Consider the following 26620-nt stretch of genomic DNA (forward strand, 5'->3'; position numbering starts at 1 on the left):
ACAGTGGACTGCCTCTCCACCCCAAGAAATGAGGGCTCTGAGCAGAAAAGAAAGATGGGTTACTTTTCCTCCAGCAATTCTGGTGAAGGAAAAAACAATTACCTTTGGCATCTACCTTATTTGGTGCCCATTCCCTCCCCTCCCCGCCCCCCCCCAATCTCATAAACATAAGACTGTTGAAGCTTTAACTCTTAAAGAGATCACCTACTTCAGCTCCTTTGGACTGAGGGTCCAGAGTTCTGTGACTTGCTTGTGGTGCAGAATTCATGGAAAAGCACCAATGAGAACAGAAGTCTTCCTGTCAAGGCTACTGTTCTTCACAAAAATTTATAATTTGCAGACTTTTTTGTACACTAGTGAGGTGAATACATCTGCATTGTCATTTACCAGTGAGGAAGTCACAGATAGTTAATGAGTTAACTGACCTCCTAGGACTCAGAAGGGACAAAGATGCTATAGAACGCACGTGCTTTTCTTGGTGTTTTTCAACTATCCTAGGCTTCCATTCCCTTTTAAACCTTTTGTTCCTCTAACTTTAGAAGTTTGAGGTATTTATTATAGGAAACGTTGGAAGACACAAGCACAAGAAAAAAAATTAAATCACCTATAATCTTATTACTCAGATGTAACCAGTATGGCAAATCAACATATATATTTCCAGTATTTTTAATGCATAAATATATTTTTTAAATGAATCATATTGTATGCAGTCTTGTGTTTTTACTTAAGATATGCTTTGTCATTTATTATTAATCAGCATCACTTTTTAAAACACCTTTGTATACATTCACGATGGTTTCTGAAGCATACATTTCCAGGTAGAATTTTAACAAAAGGCAACATTTAAGGCTTTTGGTGTTGATTGCCAGACAGCGTCTATTCACACCTCACCAGCAGCATCAGAGTCCCAATTTCCCTGAATCTTTGTCAAGTTTTATGAGGGGGGAAGAATTGCCACCTCAACTCTTGCTTTAATATACATCTTTAATTCTAGCAAGGCTAACATTTATTGTCCGTTGGCATTTATACTTTTGTGACTTGCCTATTGAAGTACTATTTCTTCTACCGGGACCTTTTCATGGGGAGATGGTACAGAGAAGTGGCTCCATGGACATGTTCTGGATTCCTACTGCCTGGCTTTCCAGTCTGACCTCACCACTCCGTAGCTACATGATCTTGAGTAAGCCATGACCCTAAGCCTTCATTCACCTCATCTCTAAAATATGGGCTGTCTGAGAAATAACACATCTATACAAAGCCTTTGCACGTACCTATTATGTTTCTTACCAATATACATTAAGAACTCTATGGAGAGTATCTGCCTTTTGTAATGTATGTTGTAGCAATTCCTACTTAGCATTTGTTCTACCAGTTTCAGTTTGATTGGGTCTGCCTCTGTGGAAGAGGAACAGGAGTTGAATGGCTTTACCATGCTATTCTGTTACATGTAACTGATCATTTTTTACATTCTCTTTCCAAGCCTGAGCTGTAGCCCTCCCACCATTCTTGTTGGTTAGTACAAGCTCACGCCCCAGTAGGAGCATTACGTCTCTATCTATCCTCATGAAAACCCTTCTCTTTCCTATGTACAGGACACGAGATTCCCAAAGGTTTGTATCTTTGGTTAAGGTGTGTGATGTGCTAAGTCACATCAGTTGTGTCCGACTCTGTGACCCTATGGACTGTAGCCCACCAGGCTCCACTGTCCATGGGATGCTCCAGGCAATTCTGGAGTGGGTTGTCATGCCCTCCTTCAGGGAATCTTCCCTGACCCAGGGATTGAATCTGCATCTGTCTCCTGCACTAGCAGGCAGGTTCTCTACCACTAGTGCCACCTGGGAAGGTGTGTTATACCTCCAACCTATTAGAAGCTTTAAGCAACATGTCTTCCTGTGGCTGACTAAACTCTATACCCTTCTGCATTGCACTGAGAAGCACCTGTCTGAGGAGACATTTCCTGCTGGATCCCTCAAAAGGGCAGTCTCTGGATGGACTATGACTGGTACTGTTACTTCCCTTTAATGTGGTCTTTGACAAACTTCCCAAGGCTGAGATACTTCTGATAAAAAGACGGAACTGAACACATGTGAGGTGCTTGGAGAAGAAAAAGCGACCCAGCAATGGACAAATATTTTTTAGCACCTGAGGCGGGTATGCGCACTGTTGTGGAGGCACAGCCCGAGACAACAGGGCAGCATGGCAGCTTCTGACCCTGAGCCTTGGGAACTAGAAGCTGAGGTCTGACCAAAGAAACAAAGGAGTCCTTACACCTGCAAGGGAGAGAGCTGAAACTCTAGGACTCTGCTAGACTGGGCTCTTTCTGCCCCCCTCCCCTGCCCTCCCCCACATGGAAGGTCTAGCCTCCAAGATAGACAAGGAAACGACCTATTAACCCTTACCCGGGATCACACAAACCAAGACAAAGCTCCTTACCACCCTGCGTTCCAAACACTCCAGGTTTTGTTTATTGACAGACTTTTCCACTGGTTCAGGTTTTAACTACAGGCACTGTAGTAGACAAGACTGCCTACATCCATGTTTCTTTTATAGTCAGGAGGACTATATACTTCTTTTATACTTCAGAAGGAACTCAACAGCCATGTTCTACGTAACACAGCCTTTTCCTTTTCTCAGATGTGCCAGACTTTCTTCCTGGTGGCCTACCTCCCTGGCTAACTCCCACTTATCCTTCAGGTAATTTTTCTCAGAGGCCTTCCCTGACCCAAGGTTGGGTCAGGTACACCTTAACGTCACACAAGCACTGAAGGAACCAGTATCACTGCCTGTTTGCCTTGTCCATGAAACTGCAGAGATGGGCTTACTGTCCACTGTACCCCTTGTGCCTGATTGCAGCCACTCAAAAAATAATTGCTGGGATAACTTAATTTGTATTTTCTCTTCAATGTCTCACTTCTAGCCTGCCCTGGGCTCAATAAGTCACTGATGAAACTGTTCCCCATGTCTTGCTGCCCTGCCACTGGTCTTAACTGGTCAGTAAAACCTTTTGCATTCCTGAGAAAATGTCCCTCATACCCTCCATGCCATCCCCCAAGTCTGACCCATGGATCATTAGATGCATTGACAAGATGCTGTGTCCTCTTTGTGACAGTCTCATGGAAAATGAGATTTAAATGTTATAATCCCATCTTCCGCATCTCCTGAGGATTCCTAACGTTAATAGAAAAGCTGGAAGCAACAATTCTTCTGCCTGCTGTTCTGATTAGTCACAGGAAAAGCTTTCAGGGGACAATGTGCATGAGCACTGGGAAGTGCTGTATAGTCAGATGACTTGAGACCTGGTACTTTATAACCACCTCTGTGGAGTTTTACTCCAAAGTAAATGAAACCCTTCTGACAAAGATAGAAGCCTGACTGAAATATTTACAGTATTCAATGTATTCACAAGTCACTTTACAGTGTGGACTCTCTGATGGCGCGTGAGGACTGATCTGTGCCTGAAGGCCTTGCCGCACTCACTACATATGTAAGCCTCTTCCCCGGAATGGATTCTCTGATGCTGCACAAGGGCTGAGCTCCTTTTGAAGGTTTTGCCGCATTCGTTACACTGATAAGGTTCCTCTCCACTGTGAATTCTTTGATGTCTGATGAGGTTTGAGCTCAGGCTGAAGGCTTTTCCACACTCATTACACTCATAGGGTTTCTCTCCACTATGTATTCTCTGATGGGTTATCAGCTCTGAGCTCTGCCTGAAAGCTTTTCCACACTCGTTACATTCATAAGGTCTTTCTCCTGTATGAATTCGCTGGTGTCTGATAAGCTTTGAGCTTTGGCTAAAGGTTTTCCCACACTCATTACACTCATAGGGTTTCTCACCAGTGTGAATTCTTTGATGGATAATGAGATAGGAACTCTGACTGAATGCTTTGCCACACTCGTTACATTTACAAGCTTTCTCACCAGTGTGGATTTTCCGATGTCTAATGAGGGCTGAGCTCTGGTTGAAGGCCTTCCCACATTCGCTACATTCATAGGCTTTCTCACCGCTATGGATTCTCTGATGAATAATAAGATAGGACCTCAAACTAAAGGCCTTCCCACACTGGTTACATTTGTAGGGCTTTTCTCCAGTATGGATTCTCTGGTGTTGTGTTAGAGAAGAATGCTGTTTGAAGCTGTGCCCGCAGATGTCACACCTGTAAGGTCTCTCTTCTGTAGGAACTTTCTGATACGTTAGAGAGTTTGTGCTTAGAATCAAGTTTCTCTGGGGCTCAGGGTGGTCTCTGTTTGCTAGCGATTTGTGTGTGAAGATTACTGGACTAAAACTGGCCCCCTGGGAAGAGGATCTTCTCAATGTCTCCCCTGGAGCACTCCCTTGCTGCCACTCTAAACTGCTTTTGTGTTCACTGAATCCTCCAAATGAAGGCTCCTGGGAAAGTCTCTGTGATTTCTCTCCTGAAATGTCCTTCTTTGTTGCTGATTCATTATTCTCACAACCTGAAATGGTAATAACAAAAAATAATGTTTTATTTCTCCAGTCACTTTCAATACTCCCTTTATAAGTTAGAGAAAATAGATGCTCCTGCCTACAAAGATATAGCTGTCTGCATGCACCTTTTCTTTAACTGGTCAAGATAGGGTCCCTCCTCCATTCTAATACTAAGGCCTACATCCACAGTTTGAAATTTATCCTTTCCTGCCTCCTCTGAGACTTCAGTAAATCAATTATCCACTATCTCATGCCTACTGTTTTGATCTTTCTCCGCTGACTCCTGTTCATCAGCACTTAAATAAATTCAAGTCTCTTCATCTTTTTAAATCAAGCTCCTTGCCTACACATCTCCCTCATGCAACCTCACTCCCACTCAGAGTAAAGCTTCTTCAAACAGCAGTCTGTACTGGTTCCCATTCTTTAATCTGCTGTCTGCCTTACCTATGCACCCTCCACCTTGCCCTTGTCAAAATCACCAACTTCATAGCTGCTAAATCCAATGGCTACTTTCTGGATCTTCCTCAGCTGGCCTCTCTGTAGCACTGATACTGCGGACTACACCTTTCTTCCAGAGACACTCTCTTCTAAACACATTAGCCTGATTTCTATGGCTGTTCCTTCTCAGATTCAAGGTCAGTCACTTGAACACGAGTTCCTCAGAGTTCTGTTCTGAGCTCTCACATGTCCTCAGTCCACCAACTACCTCCTCATTAGTCACTACTTAGGCTACATATTAATATCTCCCCAGATCACCAATTCTAACCCAGTTCTCTTAAGCTCCAGACTCTCATATCCAATGTGAGTTGGCCACGTTACTATAAATAACTGACAAACACCAAAATGTCCAGAACTAAATTAAATCATCAGATGTGTTTTTTCAGCTGTGATCTTCCCCATCTCTCACCCCATCCTGATTTATTCCCTGTGGCCACTTGGATACAACTGTCTCTAACCAGACTCTGCACTGCCTTTCTCAAATCCATTCTCCTCTCTGCAACTGAGTCTTAAAACACAGATCTGATCATGTCACTCCCTTGTCTAAAACCCTTCAGCTGAACCCCCACTGCACTGTACAAACCAGTTAGGATGACAGACACATTTTCACAACCTGTGTGCCAATTTCCCCTCTAATTTCTCTCTCTTCCCCAGGAATTCTCTCTTCAATTTAAATCGAATTACCTGGAATTTCCAGAATGGGTTGTCTTCTCTCATCTTTAGGACTTTGTGGCCCTTGCTTATGTGACACTGTAATGTGGAAAACATGTATTTGACCTCACCCCCAGTTCCTGGCACAGAGCTTTTAAAACCCCCGCAGTTTCGTCTGTGGTGGAGAGGAGAGGATACTGGAGCTTATGCTAAAGAGTTGACTCTTAGAGGGCAGGGAGGGCTGGTTCCCAAAGATTTTCCAGTTCGGCTGGAGGGTCAGAACTTTCAGTCCCACCCTGAACGCCAGAGAGAGGGGCTGGAGATTGAGTTAATTAATCACCAATGGCCAATGATGTAATTAATCATGCCTAACAAAACCTTCATAACACATTAAATAAAGGGGTTCAGAGAGCTTCAGGGACAGTGGCGCATCCCGAACTCCAGAAAGAGAAGCTCCTGTGCTCAGGCCCCTTCTGGACCTTGCCCTGTGGGCCTCTTCATCTGGGTGGTCATCAGTATCCTTACAATGAACAGGAAACGGTGAAGAAGGTGTTTCCTGAGTTCTAGGAGCCATTACAGCAAATTATGAAACCTCAGGATGCAGTTGTGGAACCTCCAATCTGCAGCCAAACTGGACAGAAGTGTGGGTAATCTGGGGACTCACTACATGTGAGTCTAGTATCTGACGGAGGGCAGGGGAAGGGGCAGTTTCTTGGGACTGAAACCTTAACCTGTGGGGTCTGTACTGGTTCTGGGTAGTTAGTGTCAGAAGAGCTTAACAGGAGGGAAGACTCCACATATCCATTGTCAGAAGTGTTGTGAACAGAGAAATAGTTTTTCCCTTTAGTGTGGAAGCTCCTCCTCCCACTTATTTACCCAGCTTACCTCTACTCATGGTTCATGTCTTAGCTGAGATGTCTCTCCTTCCAGGAAGTACTTAGTGAACCTCTAAAGTTGACTTGGGTGTCTTTATATGTAGTAGGACCCAGTATCTACATTTATTCTATAATTTACTACCTGGCACTGTATTATAATTGCCTTTGTGCTTGCCAACCACCCCATCTAGACCCAAACATTCCTGAAAACAGAGAACCACTGCCCACCACAATACAACATGTATTAGCACCCTATTAAGTTACGTAATGAAGGAATGAATGAATAAAGGACAGGCAAACTGACACAAGGAGGGCTGACCGCAATTCACCAGGACCGATGAATACAAAGCTGCAAAAGTGAGCACCTCCTTTCTAGAATAATAAAGATGAGGTTCACCTGGAGTGTGCTGTAAAATGTAGCTAATTCCCTATCCTTGAGACCAGAGGCCTGATAAGTTTCCAGATGAGTTTCTATTTCTTACCACTCTTGGGGGAAAGGCAAGGTTCCCAGGGTTTCAGCTGTTTCTTTAAAGGCTGGCGTTGAATATGTGTAAACTCCTGGGCTGCTCCAAGACAGGTCAAATCCTTCCAAGGCATTGGTGGTCCCTGTGGACTAGCTGGGACCTGAAATCAGTAAAAGATGGTTAGCTCTGTGAGAAAACCCCTAGGGAAAATGCTTAGTAAAAATCTCTCAGGGGTTAACAAAGACATCTCCCGAGATGAGGGATAGGGACAAAAGAACTATGAAAGACAGAGATGGGTAGGGCCCTAGTAGTCACTTCAGGGTTATGGTTCAGTGGAGATAAAATTCTCACCCCATTCTTATGATGATGCCACATGCTCGAGTCTGTACATTCCTTTTCCCATAACATATCACATCTCCCTGTTCCCACCTGCTGCCCGGGATCATCGAATTCCCTCTCCAGATCCTCCAACAGAGTCACAGCTTCCTCGCCATTCTTTGGACTATGCTGCTGAACCCAGATCTGCAGCTCCTCTGGCAGGATACTCAGGAACTGCTCCAGCACCAGCAGCTCCAGGATCTGCTCCTTCGTGTGCAACTCAGGCCTGAGCCACTGATAGCAAAGCTCCTGGAGTCGGCCCAGCGCTTCCCGGGGCCCCGGTGTCTCCTGATAGCAGAACTTTCTGAACTGCTGGCGAAACAATTCTTGGCAGGATCGGGCACTCCCACTCTGCTTAAGTTTTTGACCCCAAGAACGGCTTTCTTCTACTTTCACCAGTATCAGCTCTTGTTCCTGAGAATTCTGAGGTACCGGGGTTGAAACTGCTCTGGATTCCACAGCCATTCTGGGCTGAAACAGCTTAGCGTGAAGCTCACTAAAACTGGGTCCTGTACTTCAGAGTTTCTTTGGGTAATCTCTTCTTTCCTGAAGGATATAAAAGCACTATTAACTTACAGTGATGAAAAAAAACCTCTAAGAACTTGTAATAATAAAGATCAGTCACTGGAATAACATATGGAGTGGGGTCAGGGTGGAGACCGTAACTAATAAACAAGCGACAAAACTAAAAATCACTCACCTCATTCAATGTCTCTCATTCTGTAGAATTCCTACCACATTTATACTATGAGGAATTATTTTAGAGACAAAAGAAAGCAGCATTAACTTGAATCATATATTGGGAAATGTACTCTTCAATTCTCTTTCAATCCTGTTTGCATCAGGGAGAACAGCCTGTCTTTAACATCATCTGTAAAACTTGCAAAATTCTCTTTAAAATATAGGCTTCAGATTTCCATGGGTAACCGTATCTAGCTAGGATTTGATACGCTTTTTAAAAATTTATTTTAGTTACCTTTTACTTATGGCAAATTATGGTACTTTTCATCTAAGGTAGTAATAAAACATTTCAAAAAATTCATATTAAACATGAGTTGAGTTTAATGAAAACATCGTTGGACATTTGCCATTTGATCAAATTTAGTATCTGATGCACTTCCTCAACAAACACTGAGGCACTTATTATGGGCTCTGTCCTGAGCCAGGTTTTGGGATACAAAGGTTTTTAGTCCTGAATAAGAGTTTACCCAGGAATTAACCAAGAAGTATTTGTTAAATGCTTACCACGTGTTCAAAAACACGTCAGATACTATGAGACACAAAAGCAAAACCGTTAATCTAAACTCTCAAAATGTTTAGAACTCATAGGGGAGTAAACATTTAAAAAAGTGAAATATGGCAACTAATAATTTGTGTTTTAAATTTCATAATGTACATCGATCATGATCTGATTTTTGGATGGGAGAATTTCGATGGAACAGTATGCCCTTGAATAGTTAGGACAGATCAGTACAATTTAACCCTAACCTAACCTATAGTTAACTTTAGAGAACAGACTATTTAGCCTACAAATCTGTAGTTTATTTACCAGCCCCGTCGCACTAGCCTTTCTATTTTTATACCTCGCTTAAATCGCAGTATCTTAAAAGTCACAGTGGAGGAGGAATAATTGCCCTTTCTGCCGGAGAGCAGAGGCTAGATTGCTGGCCTCCCCTGCGTCCCCAGGACACTCGGAGATGCCGCCACGACAAGGTGCCGAGACCCAGGGATGGACAGGCGAAGCAGCGGGAATCCTCCACCCCGCGCCTGCCGCCCGGGCCAAGCGCCCTCCCCACCCTCCCTCCGCCTCGAGTCCCACGTCCCTCACCGCGAAGCCCACGAGCGGCCAGGGCGCGAGCCGCGGACCTGCAGCAGAGAGCCACAAAGACCGGAAGTACCCGCCCGCAGCCTTCCGCTCGCGCGTCCTCCTGAGCCTCCGTCCGCCCCGCCCCGTGCTCACAGACAGCCAATCAACGCGTGGATCTGGTCCTCCCACCGCCTTCCCGTGGTGGCCTCGGGATCCGAGGAACGTCTACGCCTGGTCAAGGATGCTCAAGCGGCGGGGTGGGGGGGGTCCCGGTGGGAAGTCGCCACTGCCCGAGGGCACCGCTCACCGACCCGGTCACCTCCGTACTTGATGTCTTGTTACTCCCGAGTCATCTTACCTCCAGTTTTTCAGAAAATGGTTAGAATTTTCCTGTAATTCCTGTGCATTTCCAGTACTGCCAATAGAAGTGATCGTGTGAATGAACTGAGCTGAACAAAAAGTAACAACCATTTTTGTGCTCTTCCCTGTGCGTATCGTGTGAGCCTTACAACTGCTTTGTGCGGTAGCTGTTTATGCCCACACTCTGCCCTGAGTCAGGGAACTGATGGCCAGAGACGCCGAAGTCGCCTTATTTCCAGGACAGGGGTCCCCGACTTGGCGCCTCTAATAAGGAATTTTTTCCATTTTTCACTGGTTTTTAAGTCTTAGTGTTTAAGTTTTTCTTTGGCCATGCAGTAGATTAACAAACGATGTCTCCTTGTTGATGTTTGGTAGAAACCAGCACAACACTGTAAAGCAATTATCCTTCAATTAAAAATAAATTTTAAAAAAGATACCTAATGTTGATTTCATTTGCATTTCTTTTAAATTAGTGAGCTTGAGTTAATGTATTTTCCTCATGTGTACTGACCATTTAATGTTTCTTCGAAGAAATGGCTTTTCCCATTTTTAAAACTGAGGTGTTGCTATTTTTCTTTTGTATTTGTGAGAGAAGGATATCAACTCATTTGTCACAAATATTTCCCCTTTTATTTGTATTTGTTTTGTAAATGTTAGTACAAGGTGGTACATGGAGAGAAACAACTCTTTTGTGAGCTAAGATGAAACACATATTTGAAGAAAAAATACTCATTAGCTTTCAGAGTAGGCAATGGCACCCCACTCCAGTACTCTTGCCGGAAAATTCCATGGACGGAGGAGCCTGGTAGGCTGCAGTCCATGGGGTTGCTAGGACTGAGCGACTTCACTCTCACTTTTCACTTCATGCATTGGAGAAGGAAATGGCAACCCACTCCAATGTTCTTGCCTGGAGAATCCCAGGGACGGGGGAGCCTGGTGGGCTGCTGTCTATGGGGTCGCACAGAGTTGGACACGACTGAAGCGACTTAGCAGCAGCAGCAGCAGCTTTCAGAGTGGCTCGCTAAATAATTCTTAATCATAGTGCACAGACTAGAACAATTTTACAAAGCAAGAGAACAAATAATACAACTTTATACTTCAGCTGTTGCTGCCTAACAAACCACTCCAATACTTCGTGACTGAAATAGCAGGTGTTTTATTGCTCACAATTCTGTGGTTGGGACTGCAGACGGGGCTTAGCAGAGATGCTTTATGAGGTGTCAGCCCACTTAGCTTAATTGGGACTGGAAGGCCCAGGATGATGTCGCTCGCCTTGTTGTGGTCTTGGTGCTGCTGCCTTTTGGCTGGAGTCAATTGAGTCTCCTCCATAAAGTTTCCTCCTAGTGGCCCGTCATTTGGGAGTTAGCCTAGACTTTCTTACCTGGTTGTAGGGAAGGAGCAAATTAGCCAAGATGGCAGTGATCAGGCTCTCTCGCCCCACGTTTTGTAAATAATAACTTTGCATGTTTATGTAACAGCTGAAATTGTTTGTAGCACTGCATGTGTGCATCATGCCTATATAAGCACCACCTGAAAAGCCCTTGGCATACGTTATGGCTGTGTCCGCTGGGTTAACCATGAACGATTGCAACATGTCTGCTGCTGCCATGCCAGTCAGGAGAGAATAAACCTATCTGCAGTTCCTACGATTCCTCGAATCTTCTTCCAGGTTCCCCGCTCTTGCCTTGTATACTGTGTGTTCAAGGAACAGTGAGACAGGGGTCCTGGTTTCCAACAGTGTGAAGGAAGAAGGTAAGATGGTTGCTCTCTTAAGACCTAGGTCTGGAACTGATATTATATTACTTATGTATTCTGTTGGCAGGACTAGACTCATGGGAAGGCTCTTGAAATAGACTCTGCATTTTAAGAGGAAGAGTAGCTTGAACCTAGGAGAAAATATAGGCAGTTATCATTGCATTGTTATGCATACCTGAGAAGCCTACTATTTAGGAGGACAACTATTGAGAGAGAAGAAATACTCTTAGTTGCAGTGACAGAAAACCTTACTAAATGTCCTTAATGTTTAAGCCTTTTTATAACCTAACATAGATAGGTATGTGGAGGTCAGGTCATCCACAGGGTTGGTTAATTCAATGGCTTGACAACATTGTCAAGGACAAGGTCCCTTTCTTCTTTTTGCTCCTCCATGTTTAAGCATGTTGGCATGCTCTCCAGTCTGGCTTCCCTTATGGCCCTAAAGTGGTCTCTGTTCCAGATTACAGAAGACATCCAGGGGCAGGAAAAGGGGTCACCCTTATATTTTCTCTTTTTAAGACTAAGGAAAACCTTCCCCCCCACCAGCAGATTTTTGCTCATGTCACATTAGTTAAAATTGCTTCACCTGTCTATGCCTATCACTAACAAGGGAGTGAGGCCTCCAAGGTGAGTATATACATGCTAAGTTGCTGAGTTGTGTCTGACTCTTTGTGACCCTATGGACTGTAGCCCACCAGGCTCCTCTGTCCATGGGATTCTCCAGGCAAGAATACTGCGGTGGGTTGCTATGCCCTCCTCCAGGGGATCCTCCTAACCCAGGGATAAAACCCATGTCCTTTATGTCTCTTGCATTGGCAGGCGGGTTCTTAACCACCAGCAACATCTGCAGCTTGAGCCCTCCAAAATAGGCTTAGCCAATTGAGATTCATGTCCTAGAGCTGAGGAAAGGCCAGCCTCTCCTGAGAGATACAGTCTGGGGAAGGTGAGTGAGACTAGGTTTATGTTACAAAACAGAAAAAGGGGACAGATAGATGAGTGATGAATGCAACAAGAACATCTACTTCAGTAGATAATCTTATGATAAGTAATGGGCCTTTATTGGTAAGAAAGTGAGACCCTAGGAAAAAAAATTCAAATCCCTATCATTTCTTACAAGATGGCACAAACATTTAAAATAAAAACCAATGACTTAGTTGCAAGAGATGTAGGCTAAGGATTTATAAGAAATTCCCAGGACTTGTTTTAAATGCCCAGTGGGATGGCAACTGATCATTTTAAGAGCTTTGATTGACAATCTCCACTTACATGGTGTCTTAGTCAATTTTGCTGTAACAAAAATACCATAGACTCAGTGGCTTATAAACAACAAAAATGTACTTCTTACAGTTCTGGAGGTTGGAAAGTTATGGCTGCAGCATCATCAGATTCAGTGTCCTGTGAAGACCCACTTGTTCATAAACTGGTGATTGGTGAGTAAAGCTATTCAATAAAGTCCAACTGCTTGAATTATGTGTCATTTAACAGTGCTATACTTCATGGTCTTCATCAAGTGAGATAAACTTAACTGCAAACCACTCTTCAGTCATAAAGATGGAGAAAATGGCTTCTGATGCTTAAAGGAAAACAGATCATTCATTTAGCAAATAATTATTGAATATTATTATATGTGAAACACTGGTAAGACAAGTGAGAGATTCAAATGAAATAAAAGATAAGCTTCCTCACTTCACTTATAACGGTAACTCTTAGAGTATAAACTCAGTGAGGGCAGGGGTTTTGTTTTTCCATTGTTGTCTCATCAGTAATGACTAGTATAGAAATATGCAAGCGAGAATATTGGTGCTGGTTAAAGTAATTAAACAGGGATTTTTAAATTTGTTTAGGTGGTGTTTGGTTGAGGTGGCTCTAACGCCTTGGTAGCCTATATAGGCAAACTAAAACCTAAGCCAGAGTTTATTTTTGTAAATGCCTCAAGATTAAGAAACAAACTTAACTAATCACAGCCAGCCAACTAGGCTTTCTCAAATGAGGCCATCACTTAAGCTTAAGCATCAATTTCCATGAGTTGCTTCCACATCTGCTCTAAAGCTCCCAGCCATTTTCAGTTTGATGCTGCCTGATTTGCTTCAATGTTTGCACAAAGAAAGGCTTCCCTGAGAGCTCAGTTGGTAAAGAATCTGCCTGCAATGCAGGAGACCCTGAATCGATTCCTGGGTCAGTAAGATCCCCTTGAGAAAGGATAGGCTACCCACTCCAGTATTCTTGGGCTTATCTCGTGGCTCAACTGGTAAAGAATCTGCCTGAAATGCAGGAGAACTGGGTTCAATCGCTGGCTTGGGAAGATCCCTTGGAGAAGGGAAAGGCTACCCACTCCAGTATTCGGGCCTGGAGAATTCTATGGACTGTGTAGTCCATGGGGTTGCAAAGAGTCAGACATGACTGAGCGACTTTCACTTCACTTGCTCAGCGAAACTCTTCAAAATTTTCATGAACCTCACTCAGTTTACCTTTTAACAATACCACAACTAGTGATAGTGATGGAAGGATTCAAGGACACATTCAGAGAGGAACATTTTGAATAATGTACTTGGACTATTGAATCCAAGATTTATTTTAATCAAGTTTTGACAGGCACACAGACAGCAACTGTTGAAAGAAGTTTACTGCTCAGATACCCAGAGGATGGGAGGCGTCACATCCCACAGGGGGCCACATGGGGTCACTTACAGGGAGAAGTAGAGCTGGGACTAAACCTTGTTATAGTGCTGAAAAGCAGCCAGCTAGGTGGGGATGTCTCCTATTGAAGGTGGGAGTGGGAAACAGAACACACAGCCGAAGCTTGTGATTGCGGAATTGGTGATAGATTTCCGAGTGCCTGATGGTGGAGGTGTTTGTTAAAACTTTGGGTTATTAGTGTGGCTCCATGACTCCAAGATGCCAAATCATTAATACAGAATATTCAGAATAATTGTTACACTATTAAATTCTATTACTGTTACTATTATATCACCAACTTAGCATTGCATTGAGTGTTTTTTAGAGACAGATATGGATTAACAGAACAAGACAGTGCTTATTTGTAGCACCCAAGACAGTAAACAAAAGCCTTATTTACTGAGTTGTTTCTCTTTGCCTCAATGTCAGAGCCCTTGAGGTTGCACAATCTTACATTTACCATGCCCAGAACAGAGTTAAAGCCATAGACAGGCTCTTCCTGTTGTTTTATGTTTATTTCCCTTTATGAATTATCCACAAAGACAAATCTCATCCTAGCTCTTAATCCTGCCAGCCACTTCAGAAGGATCTTCCACCAGGATTCTATTCTGCCTTAGGGGTGATTCAACAAAGAGAGATACGTTCTAAGATTAGGAAAGAAAAAGTGCAATGACTTTATAAATGAGTGGATTCAGTTCAGTTCAGTCGCTCAGTTGTGTCTGACTCTTTGTGACTGACATGGACTACAGCACACCAGGCCTCCCTGTCCATCACCCACTCCTGGAGTTTACTCAAACTCATGTCCATTGACTCAGTGATGTCATCCAACCATCTTATCCTCTGTCGTCCCCTTCTCTTCCCACCTTCAATCTTTCCCAGTGTCAGGGTCTTTTCAAATGAGTCAGTTCTTCACATCAGGGGGCCAAAGTATTGGCGTTTCAGCTTCAGTATCAATCTTTCCTGTGAATATTCAGGACTGAATTCCTTTAGGATGGACTGGTTGCATCTCCTTGCAGTCCAAGGGACCCTCAAGAGTCTTCTCCAACACCACAGTTCAAAAGCATCAATTCTTTGGTGCTCAGCTTTCTTTGTAGTCCAACTGTCACATCCATACATGACTACTGGAAAAACCATAGCTTTGACTAGATGGATCTTTGTTGGTAAAGTAAGTCTCTGCTTTTTAATATGCTGTCTAGGTTGGTCATAACTTTTCTTCCAAGGAGCAAGTGTCTTTGAATTTCATGGCTACAGTCACCATCTGCACTGATATTGGATCCCCCAAAAATAGTCTGTCACTGTTTCCACTGTTTCCCCATCTATTTGTCATGAAGTGATGGGACCAGATGCCATGATCTTCGTTTTCTGAATGTTGAGTTTTAAGCCAACTTTTTGACTCTCCTCACTTTCATCAAGAAGCTCTTTAGTTCTTCACTTTCTGCCATAAGGGTGGTGTCATCTGCATATCTGAGGTTATTGATATTTCTCCTGGCAATCTTGATTCCAGCTTGTGCTTCATCCAGTCCAGCATTTCTCATGATGTGACTTCCCTGGTGGCTCAGATGGTAAAGCATCTGTCTATAATGCGGGAGACCTGGGTTTGATCCCTGGGTCAGGAAGATCCCCTGGAGAAGGAAATGGCAATCCACTCCAGTACTATTGCCTGGAAAATCCCATGGACAGAGGAGCCTGGTGGGCTACAGTCCATGGGGTCGCAAAGAGTCGGACATGACTGAGCAACTTCACTTTCCTTTTCTTTTCACCTTGCATATAAGTTAAATAAGCAGGGTGACAATATACAGCCTTGACATACTTCTCTCCTGACTGGGAACCAGTCTGTTGTTCCATGTCCAGTTGCTTCTTGACCTGTGTACAGATTTCTCAGGAGGCAGGTCAGGTGGTCTGGTATTCCCATCTATTTGAAGAATTTTCCACAGTTTGTTGTGACTTTGGAGTCAAAGGCTTTGGCATAGTCAATAAAGCAGAAGTAGATGTTTTTCTGGACTTCTCTTGCTTTTTTGAGGATCCAACGGATGTTGGCAATTTGATCTCTGCCTTTTCTAAATCCAGCTTGAACATCTGGAAGTTCAGGGAGTAACTAAAAGGACAACTCTGCTAAAGAAGCTGAATGAAATGTTTTCTAATGGTTTTGTGGATAGGAAACTTTAGAGTGAAAGGGAAGCTTTTCTTTTTTAAAGCTGTAAGTCTTGGGTGTTAAAAGACATTCATGTCATTTCATTATAACCATTATCTGTGTTAAACTGCATGTGTTTAAAAATCTAATTTGGTTGTCTTGAACTTGTATTATTTGCCTAAATTCTTTTGTTGTTGTAGTAATCATTATTAGAAAGAAATTGAGGGTTTAATTGAATTTTTTTTACAAAACAGTGAACTTATTGAATATTCATTTTTTTTGTGGTAACATCTAATGATAAGTTCATTTCTTTTAATCTTGTTAGGCAGCATGACGGGAAATGACTGATTTATATACTACCTCTGGGGAGGCTTCCCAGGTGGCTCAGTGGTAAAGAATACACCGCTAATGCAGGAGATGCAGAGATGAGGGTTCAATCCCTGGGTCAGGAAGATCTCCTGGAGCAGAAAATGGCAACCCACTCCAGTATTGTTGCCTGGAATATCCCATGGACGGAGGAGCCTGGCAGCTCCAGTTCATGGGGTTGCAAAGAATCTGATACAACTGAGCACAGGGGCACACACACACACACACACACACACATTACCCCCAGGCTTTCTGAACGCCAAAATACACTTTTTTGTTTAAAACATCTTCAGGAGGCCCAATTCAATTTGTGTTTTTGTGCCTGGGATTATATCACTGCAGATAATAACCCTTTCCTTATAAATGGCTATTTCTTTTGGTTATACTAAAAAAGCCAATTGAGTGCCTTTTGGTGGAACTATTTTTATTTTTATAATCTATCAGTTTGAGATTTGTGGCGCAATGATAAAGCACCTGCCTGCCAGGGCAGGGGACGCAGGAGACCTGGGTTTGCTCCCTGGGTTGGGAAGATCCCCTGGAGGAGAGCTTGGCAACTCACTCCAGTATTTTTGCCTGGAGAATCCCATGGATGCAGGAGCCTGGCAGGTTGCAGTCCACGGGACTGCAAAGAGTAGGACACGACTGGAGCAATTTAGCCCATGCACATACAGAGGCTACAAGTTGACTTTCATTACCAGATGTGGAAGTGTTACCCAAAGGAAACCAGCACTTTGAGGAGGTTGGGACAAGTGGGTATATGCAGAATAATGTAATGGTTATGAATTCAGCTTCTGGAGTAAGACTGGGTTCAAATCCCTGCTCTCTCAGTGATTAACTCAGTGACCTTGTACAAGCTTCTTAAATTTTCTATGCCTCCATTTCCTTTTCTGAAAAATGGGTGTACTTAAATTACCTACCTCATAAGGCTGTTGGAATACATGTAGAACAGTGCTCAATAAATGTGTATTGTTGGTATTTGGGGAAGGAGAGATTGACTTGATAAAAGCAGTGTCGAAGTTGGCAGAAGAAACATTTCTGTGGGTCTGGAATTGCCTGTTTTATGTTTTGGTTTTTTTGACCATGAGGCATGAGGGATCTTAGCTCCCTGACCAGGATCAAGCCAGAACCCTCTGCTTTGAAGGCAAAGTCTTAACCATTGGATTGCCAGGGCAGTCCCTAGATATGCCTGCTGGTAATAATTATTTAGGGTCTTTGTTAAAAATACATATTACTAGGCCTTCAATTAGAATACCCTGGGATGATTCAGGGTGCTAAACCTTGTTTGGATTCCCAGGTGGCTCAGTGGTAAAGAATATGCCTGCTAATGCAGCAGATGCAGGAGACATAGGTTCAATTTCAGGGGGAAGATCTCCTGGAGGAGGAAATGGCAACCCACTCCAGTGGGTTGGAAAATCCTGGAAAATCCCACAGACAGGGGAACCTAGCGAGCTGCAGCCCATGGGGTCACAAAAGAGTTGAACGTGACTTAGTGACTGAGCACACATGCATAGGGATGATTCAATGAATTTATATTTTTGACAAATACGACAAATGATTCTCATTATCAAATTAGGTTGGGAAGCTGTGATGTGGCAGATAAGAGTGTAGACTTCAGAGTCAGACAGATGTGGATTCTGATCCGTTAATTAAACTGTGTCTAGATTTCCACCAGGAACTATTTTAGTTTCTTGGTGTATAGCAGAGGCTAAAACCAATGAAAATCTCTCTGATTTTTGTTCTCTTAGATCCTAGAGTCTATTGGGACTTCTACTGTAAAATGTCAACCGGAGGCCTGACTGAGTAACTTGAATGAACAATTTAAACAATAAAAGCTTTTCTGTCCCTTGTCACAAAAGCATTATGAGTTCATTAAAGGAAAAAATAAATCAGAAATTATAAACCGTAGTCCAGTGAACTCATGTTGGAAAGGGAAATCTTGAGCTGTGCAGGGGCCTGATGTTCATATTATGTAAAAGAATTTAGAATGGAAAAAACAAGAATGGTGGCATTGGTGGTTTGGTGGTGGTGAAGATGACCAAGTGGTCTTACCTTTAAATGGGAAATTGAGCCAGTTAAACACAGAAAAGCAATTATGACCAGATTGAGTTTCCTTTGGTTTTGGGCTTCTGTGTGTATTGTCTGGTTGGTTAGTTCCCAAGCCTAATAGGTTGACAAATACCTTCAAAATTGCCCTTTGAAAGGAAAATAATGGCAGCTGAATCTGAGTTTTCTCTTTCCCTAGGACAGTATGATCAAACCCAGGAATATTTTCTTTTTGTTGATGGCTTCTTGTAAGAGGACATATTTATCCTTGAAAATAGTTCTGCTGTTCTCATGTCAGGGGATACCAAAAAGTACTTGTCAGTGGTTTGAACTGGAGCTCGATTTAACACAGCTGGTGGCCTGTTTCCCTTTAGCATCAGGGCAGAAGCAGGGACTCTCTTTTGTTTAGTCTGTTTTTCAGTAAAATTAAAACTAGGGTTATGACTCATGTAAAAATGCTATTTACTTCTGTTTAAAAAAAACACACATATTAAAGGTGAAGTATTGCTTTCTTTGAATCTCTTGAGTGTCTCTGCTTTTATCCCTTGATTTTCACATTTGGCATTTATCCTGCACTGGACGAAGTGGCTTACTTTTCTTTCTACTTTTTGTATTTATGCTTTATGTACAGTACAAAAAACAAACACTGAAAGCAAAAATATGTTTTGGACATTACTATTGGGGCAATGGGGGCATTCTTTCCAGTGACATTTAAGACAGCTAATGCTTACCTCTTCAAGAGCCGAAGTTATCACATTTTTACACATCCCAAAATGAGTTGCACATTACCATAACCATGGAAAGAGGGCATACTGAAGAATTTTAAAGCTGTAATTTACTTTTATATTTAAAATATTAATATTTAAGTACAATTTGGAGGAATTATGGAAGCATGGAGATAAGGATACATTCTTATTTATTAATCCAGTTTTCTCTTACCATTCCAATGAAGTTGAATCTTAGAAGATAGTGATCTTATAATCACCAAATTCAGTGACTTCTCAATCCTTATCCTTCCTGAACTCTAGTATTTTTGTCACTGACAGTCTATCCTTTTTTATTTTTTTTTAGTTTCTAGGACACTATTTTTTCTCTCCTGCTCCAGCCACATTGTGCCTGGCTGGCTCCTCTTCACTGCCTGCTTCCTGCCTCAGGCTTCTGTTGAGCTCCTCTTCATCACTTTCCATGTATATCCCATCTGTCGGGAGGCTGATTTCATTCTTCTTGTACATAAATGATCCCCTGATTTGTATCTTCATTCCTATCTTGTTTACTAAAGGAAAATGGTTTCTCCATTCATGACATCTTCAACACCAAATGTGTGGGTTTCCCACACCAAGCACTTCTCCAGTTCTCTGCGAACATTAGTTATTAACAACTTAATACAATCTAATTCAGTTCTGACCCTAACTACCCAGTTGGCACAGACCCCACAGGTTAAGGTTAAGTCCCACAAGACTGCCCCCAACTTGAGACAAGAATTGTAAGTAGTGGGTTCCCAGCTTATCCACATTTCTGTCTGACTTGGCTATAAATTGGAGGTTTGCACAGCTTCCCCTCAGGTTTAATAATTTGCTCTAAAGGCTCACAGAACTCAGGGAGATACTGGTTTATTATAAAGAATACAAGTGACCAGCCAGATGAAGAGGTCTTTAAAGGAAGTCAGGAAGGGTCTTGAGTGTGGGAGCTGCTGTCCCCATAGAGCTTGGGTTGTGTCACCTGCCAGTAGCTCTCTGAACCCATCGTTTAGGGTGTTTATGGAACTGCTGTTACATCAGTCAGTTCAGTCACTCAGTCTTGTCTGGCTCTCTGCGACCCCATGGACTGCAGCACGCCGGGCTTCCCTGTCCATCACCAATTCCTGGAGCTTGCTCAAACTCTTGTCCATCGAGTCAGTGATGCCATCCTGCCGGTGCCAGCTGGCAAAGTCGATCAGGTCTCGAGATCGTGCACGGTGGGGCTGAGAAAGGAAACTAAAGCAAGAGAAATCTACAACAAAGATGGGGTCGAGAGGTTCAGACACGTCTCCACGAAGGGACGCAGTCTGACACCAACTTTATTCAGCATCTCATATTTATACAGAAGAGTGTGAGAAAGACAAGACAGTTAACATTTTCTTTGTTTGACCTACACATCTTACAAACAGTCACAAGAAATCTTGAGAGCATGGGAATGGCACCCTGTTATTATTTCTTACACCAGATAACATTTCTCTGTGTGTGAGAAGTTTGCACAGAACTCCAGGTGCCTGCAGTAAATAAGCGCCTAATCTCTGGGGTGGCGGGACAGAGAGCTATGTTTGCAAGCAAACCCTCAAGGACTGAGGCAGCTCCCAGAGCTGTGTCCTTCGGACAAAGGACCCTGTTCTCACGGGCAGCTCCCCACACCATCCAACCATTTCATCCTCTGTCATCCCCTTCTCCTCACACCTTAAATCTTTTCCAGCATCAGGGTCTTTTCCAATGAGTCAGTTCTTCACATCAGGTCGCCAAAGTATTGGAGCTTCTGTTAATAGGCACAACTGATTAAGTTATTGACCACTGACAGTTATTAGTAACTTAATCCCTAGTTCCTCTCCTCTCCCTGGAGGTCACTGGGTGAGGCTGAAAATTCCAATCCTCTGATCATGTGGTTGGAATTAGCATAAACTCAGGTATAGTTGAAAGGGCTTATTATGTAACAAAAGGCACTCTTCTCACCCCACCACTTGGGAAATTCCAGGGGATTTAGGCGTTTTCTGCCAGAAACTGGGGATGAAGACCAAACATGTATTTCTTATTATATCACAAAATTGTATATGTGCTGTGCTTAGTCGCTCAGTCATATCCGACTCTTTGCAACCCCAAGGACTGTAGCCCGCTAGGCTCCTCTGTCCATGGGATTCTCCAGACCAGAATACTGGAATGGGTTGCCATGTCCTCCTCCAGGGGATCTTCCCAACCCAGGGATCAAACCCAGGTCTCGTACATTGCAGGCAGATTCTTTATGATCTGAGCCATCAGGGTAGCCCCAATATTGTATCTACCAAGCCCCCCAATTTTTTTTAATATTTATTTATTTGGCTACGTTGGGTCTTACTTGTGGCAAATGGGATCTCTCTTACTTGCATAGTGTGAACTCTTAGTTGTTTCATGTAGGATCTAGTTCCATGACCAGGAATTGAACCTGAGCTCCCCTGCATGGGAAGCACAGAGTCTCAGCCACTGGACCAGCAGGAAAGTCCCAAGCCCCAAATCTTAATTTCCAACCTGTGAGGTGTGAGGACGTCTGTCATGGACAGTTCACCAATGCTTCTACATTCATACAGCCAAAGCAAATTGGAATTCCTTCCTCCATTTTTACTCTTATTAAAATTAATTAATACATTGTGGAATTTTTATAGTAGAATAATTACTTCTTGCATTTTTTACCCTCACATATCATGAGTAAGTAGAAATTTTAGGGTCAGTGGAAGGGATTGGGAAAAGTCGGTCCACAGTAGGTGGTTAGTGCCACAGCAAGCAATTATTATTGCACAGTGGTCTAATTGTTATTCTTTCTTGGACCAGCTGACTCAAACCCTAGAAATTCATGTGTGATGGAAAACATACTGTTAACCCAGTGGTTTTCCCTAAAGGTAGCCCACTTGAGGACTACTTTCCACTGTATACTTTTGAATAAAGCCTCTTCATTCTTTGAGAGATTCCTTTATCCCACAGATGTGCATAAGTTAAAGCCTAACATTACCCGGCTGAAATGTTACATGAACATATACAAGCAAAATAAAAAATAAAAAAATAAAAACTTTGGTCATATTGACTCATCATTTGAAATAGCTCAGATTTGTCATCTTTTCCTTTTTACTGTTTTAATTCAAGCCTTTATTATCTTTCTAGTAATAGCTTCTTAATTGATCTTCTTGACTCACATCTGCCCTCTATTCCCATGCATCTTGCAGGTTGCTGCCAGACTCAACATGAATCTGATGATGTAATCATCCTCTTAATTTCTTTTTAAAATTAAAAGTCCTTATTTTTAGAAACGATCCTTAAAAGGGGATTTTTATTACCCTTTATTTTATTTTAAAAGTTAAATTTCCTTTTTTTTTTTTTTAGCAAGCTAAACTAACATCATCACTATTGTCATCATCACTTTGACAAACATGTAACATGTCTAGGCTGCTTGCACACAATTAGGGTGCAGGAAGATTTAACAGTTGGTCCTGCACTCACTGACTCAGGCAGCTGTGTAGTAGCCCTCGAGTGATGTGTGTGATTGATTGTACTTCTTCCAGTTCTGGGCTACCATACAGTCCACGGTGAGTCCAAACTGAAACTGCACACGGGAAGATAATGTGCCACAGAAATCTCCATGTTTCAGATGAGATTCAGGTTCTAACCTGCCTCACACTTGCCACATTTCTAAGCTTAGTGGCTACCCTCTTATACAGTTTTAAACAGGTCTGAAGTCAATTTTGCAGTTAAACAAGTATAGTCAGTTTAGCTTTGTGTTTAAATAGCAACAGATTTTTTAGTCTCCTAGGAAACTGGGTGGTAACTAGGAACTCAAATAATAACCCTTTAAATAGAGAGCATGTCAGAATCTCTTAAATCTTTAAAAGCAAGGACACTTAATTAACACCTTATGTAGGTAAGCATGATGATGACATGGCAGAATGAAATAGTCTGCTGATGACTGACTCTAACCACACCAAACCAAACAAACCCAAACAAGTAATTGTTTATCCTTATTATCCAACTTGCCCAATATTTTATCATAATTTTATTCTTCTATAAAAGGGTCATATGCTAGTAACATCCTACAGGTATAATAAAATATATGAAAATGTTGAATGTCAAACAGGTCTTATGCTATGGGATAAATTCTTCTGTTTTTACCAAATCATATACTTGTACAAAAAATGAGTAGTACATTAATCAACCTTAAAACCCTCACTAGTTGTTTGCAGTTGTTTGATCATATTATTATTGTTAGTCTCTATGTTAACGATATGGTTATATAAAAAGGGTTAGTATCATAAACTGTAAAAATTTATCACATATTAATCATGTTTATTATTACAGACTGAAAAGTCATCATAAGTGTTTATAAGAGGTGTTCCAGAATACTCAAGCATTTTTCACTTTCTTTTATTTCAATTTCTTTCCCAAGCTCCCTTGTTCCTTTACCTCTTTCCTCTCTGGCTTAGCAAGAACCTTGCTAGTTGATGTTGTGTTACACCTAATGTGAATTAACAAGCAGCTGATAGTTAGCAACAGTGGCGGCACTGGATGTGGCTGTAACATGGTTGAAACCATCCAATGACCTCTGCTGTTTTGGGCATCCAGTTGGCTGGAACTAATAAAGTAGCTAAATCTTTGTTTACTCTGTCTCCCGTAAAGTTCTTCAGTTAATCAGTTCGGTCCCTCAGTTGTGTCTGACTCTTTGCGACCCCATGGACGGCAGCACACCAGGCTTCCCTGTCCATCACCAACTCTTGGAGCTTGCTCTAATTCATGTCTGTCCAGTCAGTGAGGCCATCCAACCATCTCATCCTCTGTCATCCTCTTCTCTTCCCATCTTCAATCTTTCCCAGCATCAGGGTCTTTTCAAATGAGTCAGTTCTTAGCATCAGGTGGCCAAAGTATTGGAGTTTCAGCTTCAGCATCAGTCCTTCCAGTGAATATTCAGGACTGATTTCCTTTACAATGGAATCTCCTTGCAGTCCAAGGGCCTCTCAAGAGTCTTCTCCAACACCACAGTTCAAAGCATCAATTCTTCGGCGCTCAGCTTTCTTTATAGTCCAACTCTCAAATCCATACATGACCACAGGAAAAACCATAGCTTTGACTAGATGGACCTTTGTTGGCAAAGTAATGTCTCTGCTTTTTACTATGCTGTCTAGGTTGGTCATAGCTTTTCTTCCAAGGAGTAAGCATCTTTTAATTTCATGGCTGCAGCCACCGTCTGCAGTGATTTTTGGAGCCCCCCAAAATAAAGTCTATCATTGTTTCTCCATTTTTTTGCCATGAAGTGATGGGACCAGATGCCATGATCTTAATTTTCTGAATATTGAGTTTTAAGCCAACTTTTTCACTCTCCTGTTTCCCTTTCATCAAGAGGCTCTTTAGTTCTTCTTTGCTTTCTGCCGTAACTGCGGTGTCATCTGCATATCTGAGGTTATTGATATTTCTCCCAGCAATTTTGATTCCAGCTTGTGCTTCATCCAGTCCAGCGTTTCTCATGATGTAATCTGCATATAAGTTAAATAAGCAGGGTGACAATATACAGCCTTGATATATTCCTTTCCTGATTTGGAACCAGTCTGTTGCTCCATGTTCAGTTCTAACTGTTGCTTCTTGACCTGCATACAGGTTTCTCAGGAGGCAGGCCAAGTGGTCTAGTATTCCCATCTCTTTAAGAATTTTTCAGTTTGTTGTGATCCACACAGTCAAAGGCTTTGGCATAGTCAATAAAGCAGAAATAGATATTTTCTGGAACTCTCTTGCTTTTTCGAGGATCCAATGGATGTTTGAAGTTTAATCTCTGGTTCCTCTGCCTTTTCTAAAACCAGCCTGAACATCTGGAAGTTCACAGTTCATGTATTGTTGAAGCCTGGCTTGGAGAATTTTAAGCATTACTTTGCTAGTGTGTGAGGTGAGTGCAATTGTGTGGTAGTTTAAATATTCTTTGGCATTGCCTTTCTTTGGGATTGGAATGAAAACTGACCTTTTCCAGTCCTGTGACCACTGCTGAGTTTTCCAGATTTGCTGGCATATTGAGTGCAGCACTTTCACAGCATCATCTTTCAGGACTTGAAAGAGCTCAACTGGAATTCCATCACCTCCACTAGCTTTGTTTGTAGTGATGCTTCCTAAGGCCCACTTGACTTCACATTCCAGGATGTCTGGCTCTAGGTCAGTGATGACACCATCCTGATTATCTGGATCGTGAAGATCTTTTTTGTACAGTTCTTCTGTGTATTCTTGCCATCACTTCTTAATATCTTCTGCTTCTTTTAGGTCCATACCATTTTTGTCCTTTACTGAGCCCATCTTTGCGTGAAATGTTTCCTTGGTATCTCTAATTTTCATGAAAAGATCTCTAGTTTTTCCCATTCTATTATTTTCCTGTATTGCTTTGCATTGATCACTGAGGAAGGCTTTCTTATCTCTCCTTGCTATTCTTTGGAACTCTGCATTCAAATGGATATATCTTTCCTTTTCTCCTTTGCCTTTCGCATCTCTTCTTTTCCTAGCTATTTGTAAAGGTCTTCCGTGGTTCTAAATACTCAGGAGAAATAGGCACGGGATTTTTGAGACACTGTCCTGTTGCATGCTGCCACCTCTCGGCCAGATAAAGTAGGGCAGCTTTTGTAGGATCACAGAGGAGTCTGCTGTGAAATTCCTCATTCCCACTAACTTTACATTTTCAGAACGTAGTAATTTGGATTTTCAACATGTAGAGGATTCATCAAATATTTAAATTATAAAGAAAAATCTTATAACATCCAAAGGAACCAAATAATCTGAAATGCTTTGCATGGAGTTATACAAGGATGCTGTAAAAGAGTAAACTCTATGAGTTATATGAAAAGATAGAGAATTAGCCTTGGAGAATTTTACAGTGAAACTCTTAAGCTTCAATTTGTGTTATGCTTGTTTAGTTTTATAAGTTTTTAATCTCTTTTTAAAAGTCATGGATACATAAACCCAAATAACTTTGACCTAAATGAAAAGGTGGGCTTTGTAACAACATCATTAATACAGTGAATATGTGCTACAACACCTAATTTTTTTATATTTAATGAACAATGTTTATTAATCATCAGCAAACTAAACACTTTACTAGATTCTGTGTAACTACTATAATGAATAGAAGACACAGGGTCCTGCTTCTGGAAATCTGTCTAGAGACTGATGTGGAAACATCAACAGAATTCTAGAACACAGTAAAATGCAGTAAGCATAGAGTATTTTGGGAGCAAGGAGGAGGAACTCTAAACTCCAACTTGGATTATGGGATATAACAGACAAAGCAGATTAATGTAAATATTCTTTTATCAATGTGCTAGTTTGCAGCTGACAAATACAGGCTTAAATTTATGTCTGCATAACAAAAATGGTTTAACCCCCAGTTTTAATATATGATCAGAATTCTATCCAAATTGTATGTTATTCACTGTAAATT

The 26620-nt window shown here is 42.1% G+C and overlaps 1 protein-coding gene and 1 long non-coding RNA gene across 8 annotated transcripts; one reads left to right on the forward strand and one right to left on the reverse strand.

Moving 5' to 3' along the window:
• Window positions 1-1833: 1833 nt before the first annotated feature.
• ZNF397 (zinc finger protein 397) lies at window positions 1834-9274 on the reverse strand. Of its 7 annotated transcripts, XM_055559384.1 has the most exons (6): window positions 8897-9085; window positions 8014-8058; window positions 7287-7859; window positions 6954-7095; window positions 5630-5695; window positions 1834-4455 (listed from the first exon to the last, which is right to left on the reverse strand). In XM_055559384.1, exons 3-6 carry the CDS (start codon window positions 7776-7778, stop codon window positions 3407-3409), a joined length of 1749 nt encoding a protein of 582 aa, XP_055415359.1. In that variant the 5' UTR covers window positions 7779-7859; window positions 8014-8058; window positions 8897-9085; the 3' UTR covers window positions 1834-3406. The 7 variants fall into 7 exon arrangements, with proteins under 7 accessions (XP_055415359.1, XP_055415363.1, XP_055415358.1 ...); XM_055559388.1 differs by lacking the exons at window positions 8014-8058; window positions 8897-9085 and adding an exon at window positions 9142-9274 and having other exon boundaries at window positions 7365-7859; XM_055559383.1 differs by lacking the exons at window positions 8014-8058; window positions 8897-9085 and adding an exon at window positions 9142-9274.
• Window positions 9275-10785: 1511 nt separating this feature from the next.
• On the forward strand, window positions 10786-18263 carry LOC129636238 (uncharacterized). The gene is made up of 3 exons (XR_008706821.1): window positions 10786-11232; window positions 12583-12665; window positions 18154-18263. It is a non-coding gene; the product is annotated as an uncharacterized LOC129636238 (long non-coding RNA).
• Window positions 18264-26620: the final 8357 nt, after the last annotated feature.

Source organism: Bubalus kerabau, chromosome 21 (genome assembly GCF_029407905.1).
Source record: "Bubalus kerabau isolate K-KA32 ecotype Philippines breed swamp buffalo chromosome 21, PCC_UOA_SB_1v2, whole genome shotgun sequence".
NCBI classification, from domain to species: domain Eukaryota; kingdom Metazoa; phylum Chordata; class Mammalia; order Artiodactyla; family Bovidae; genus Bubalus; species Bubalus kerabau.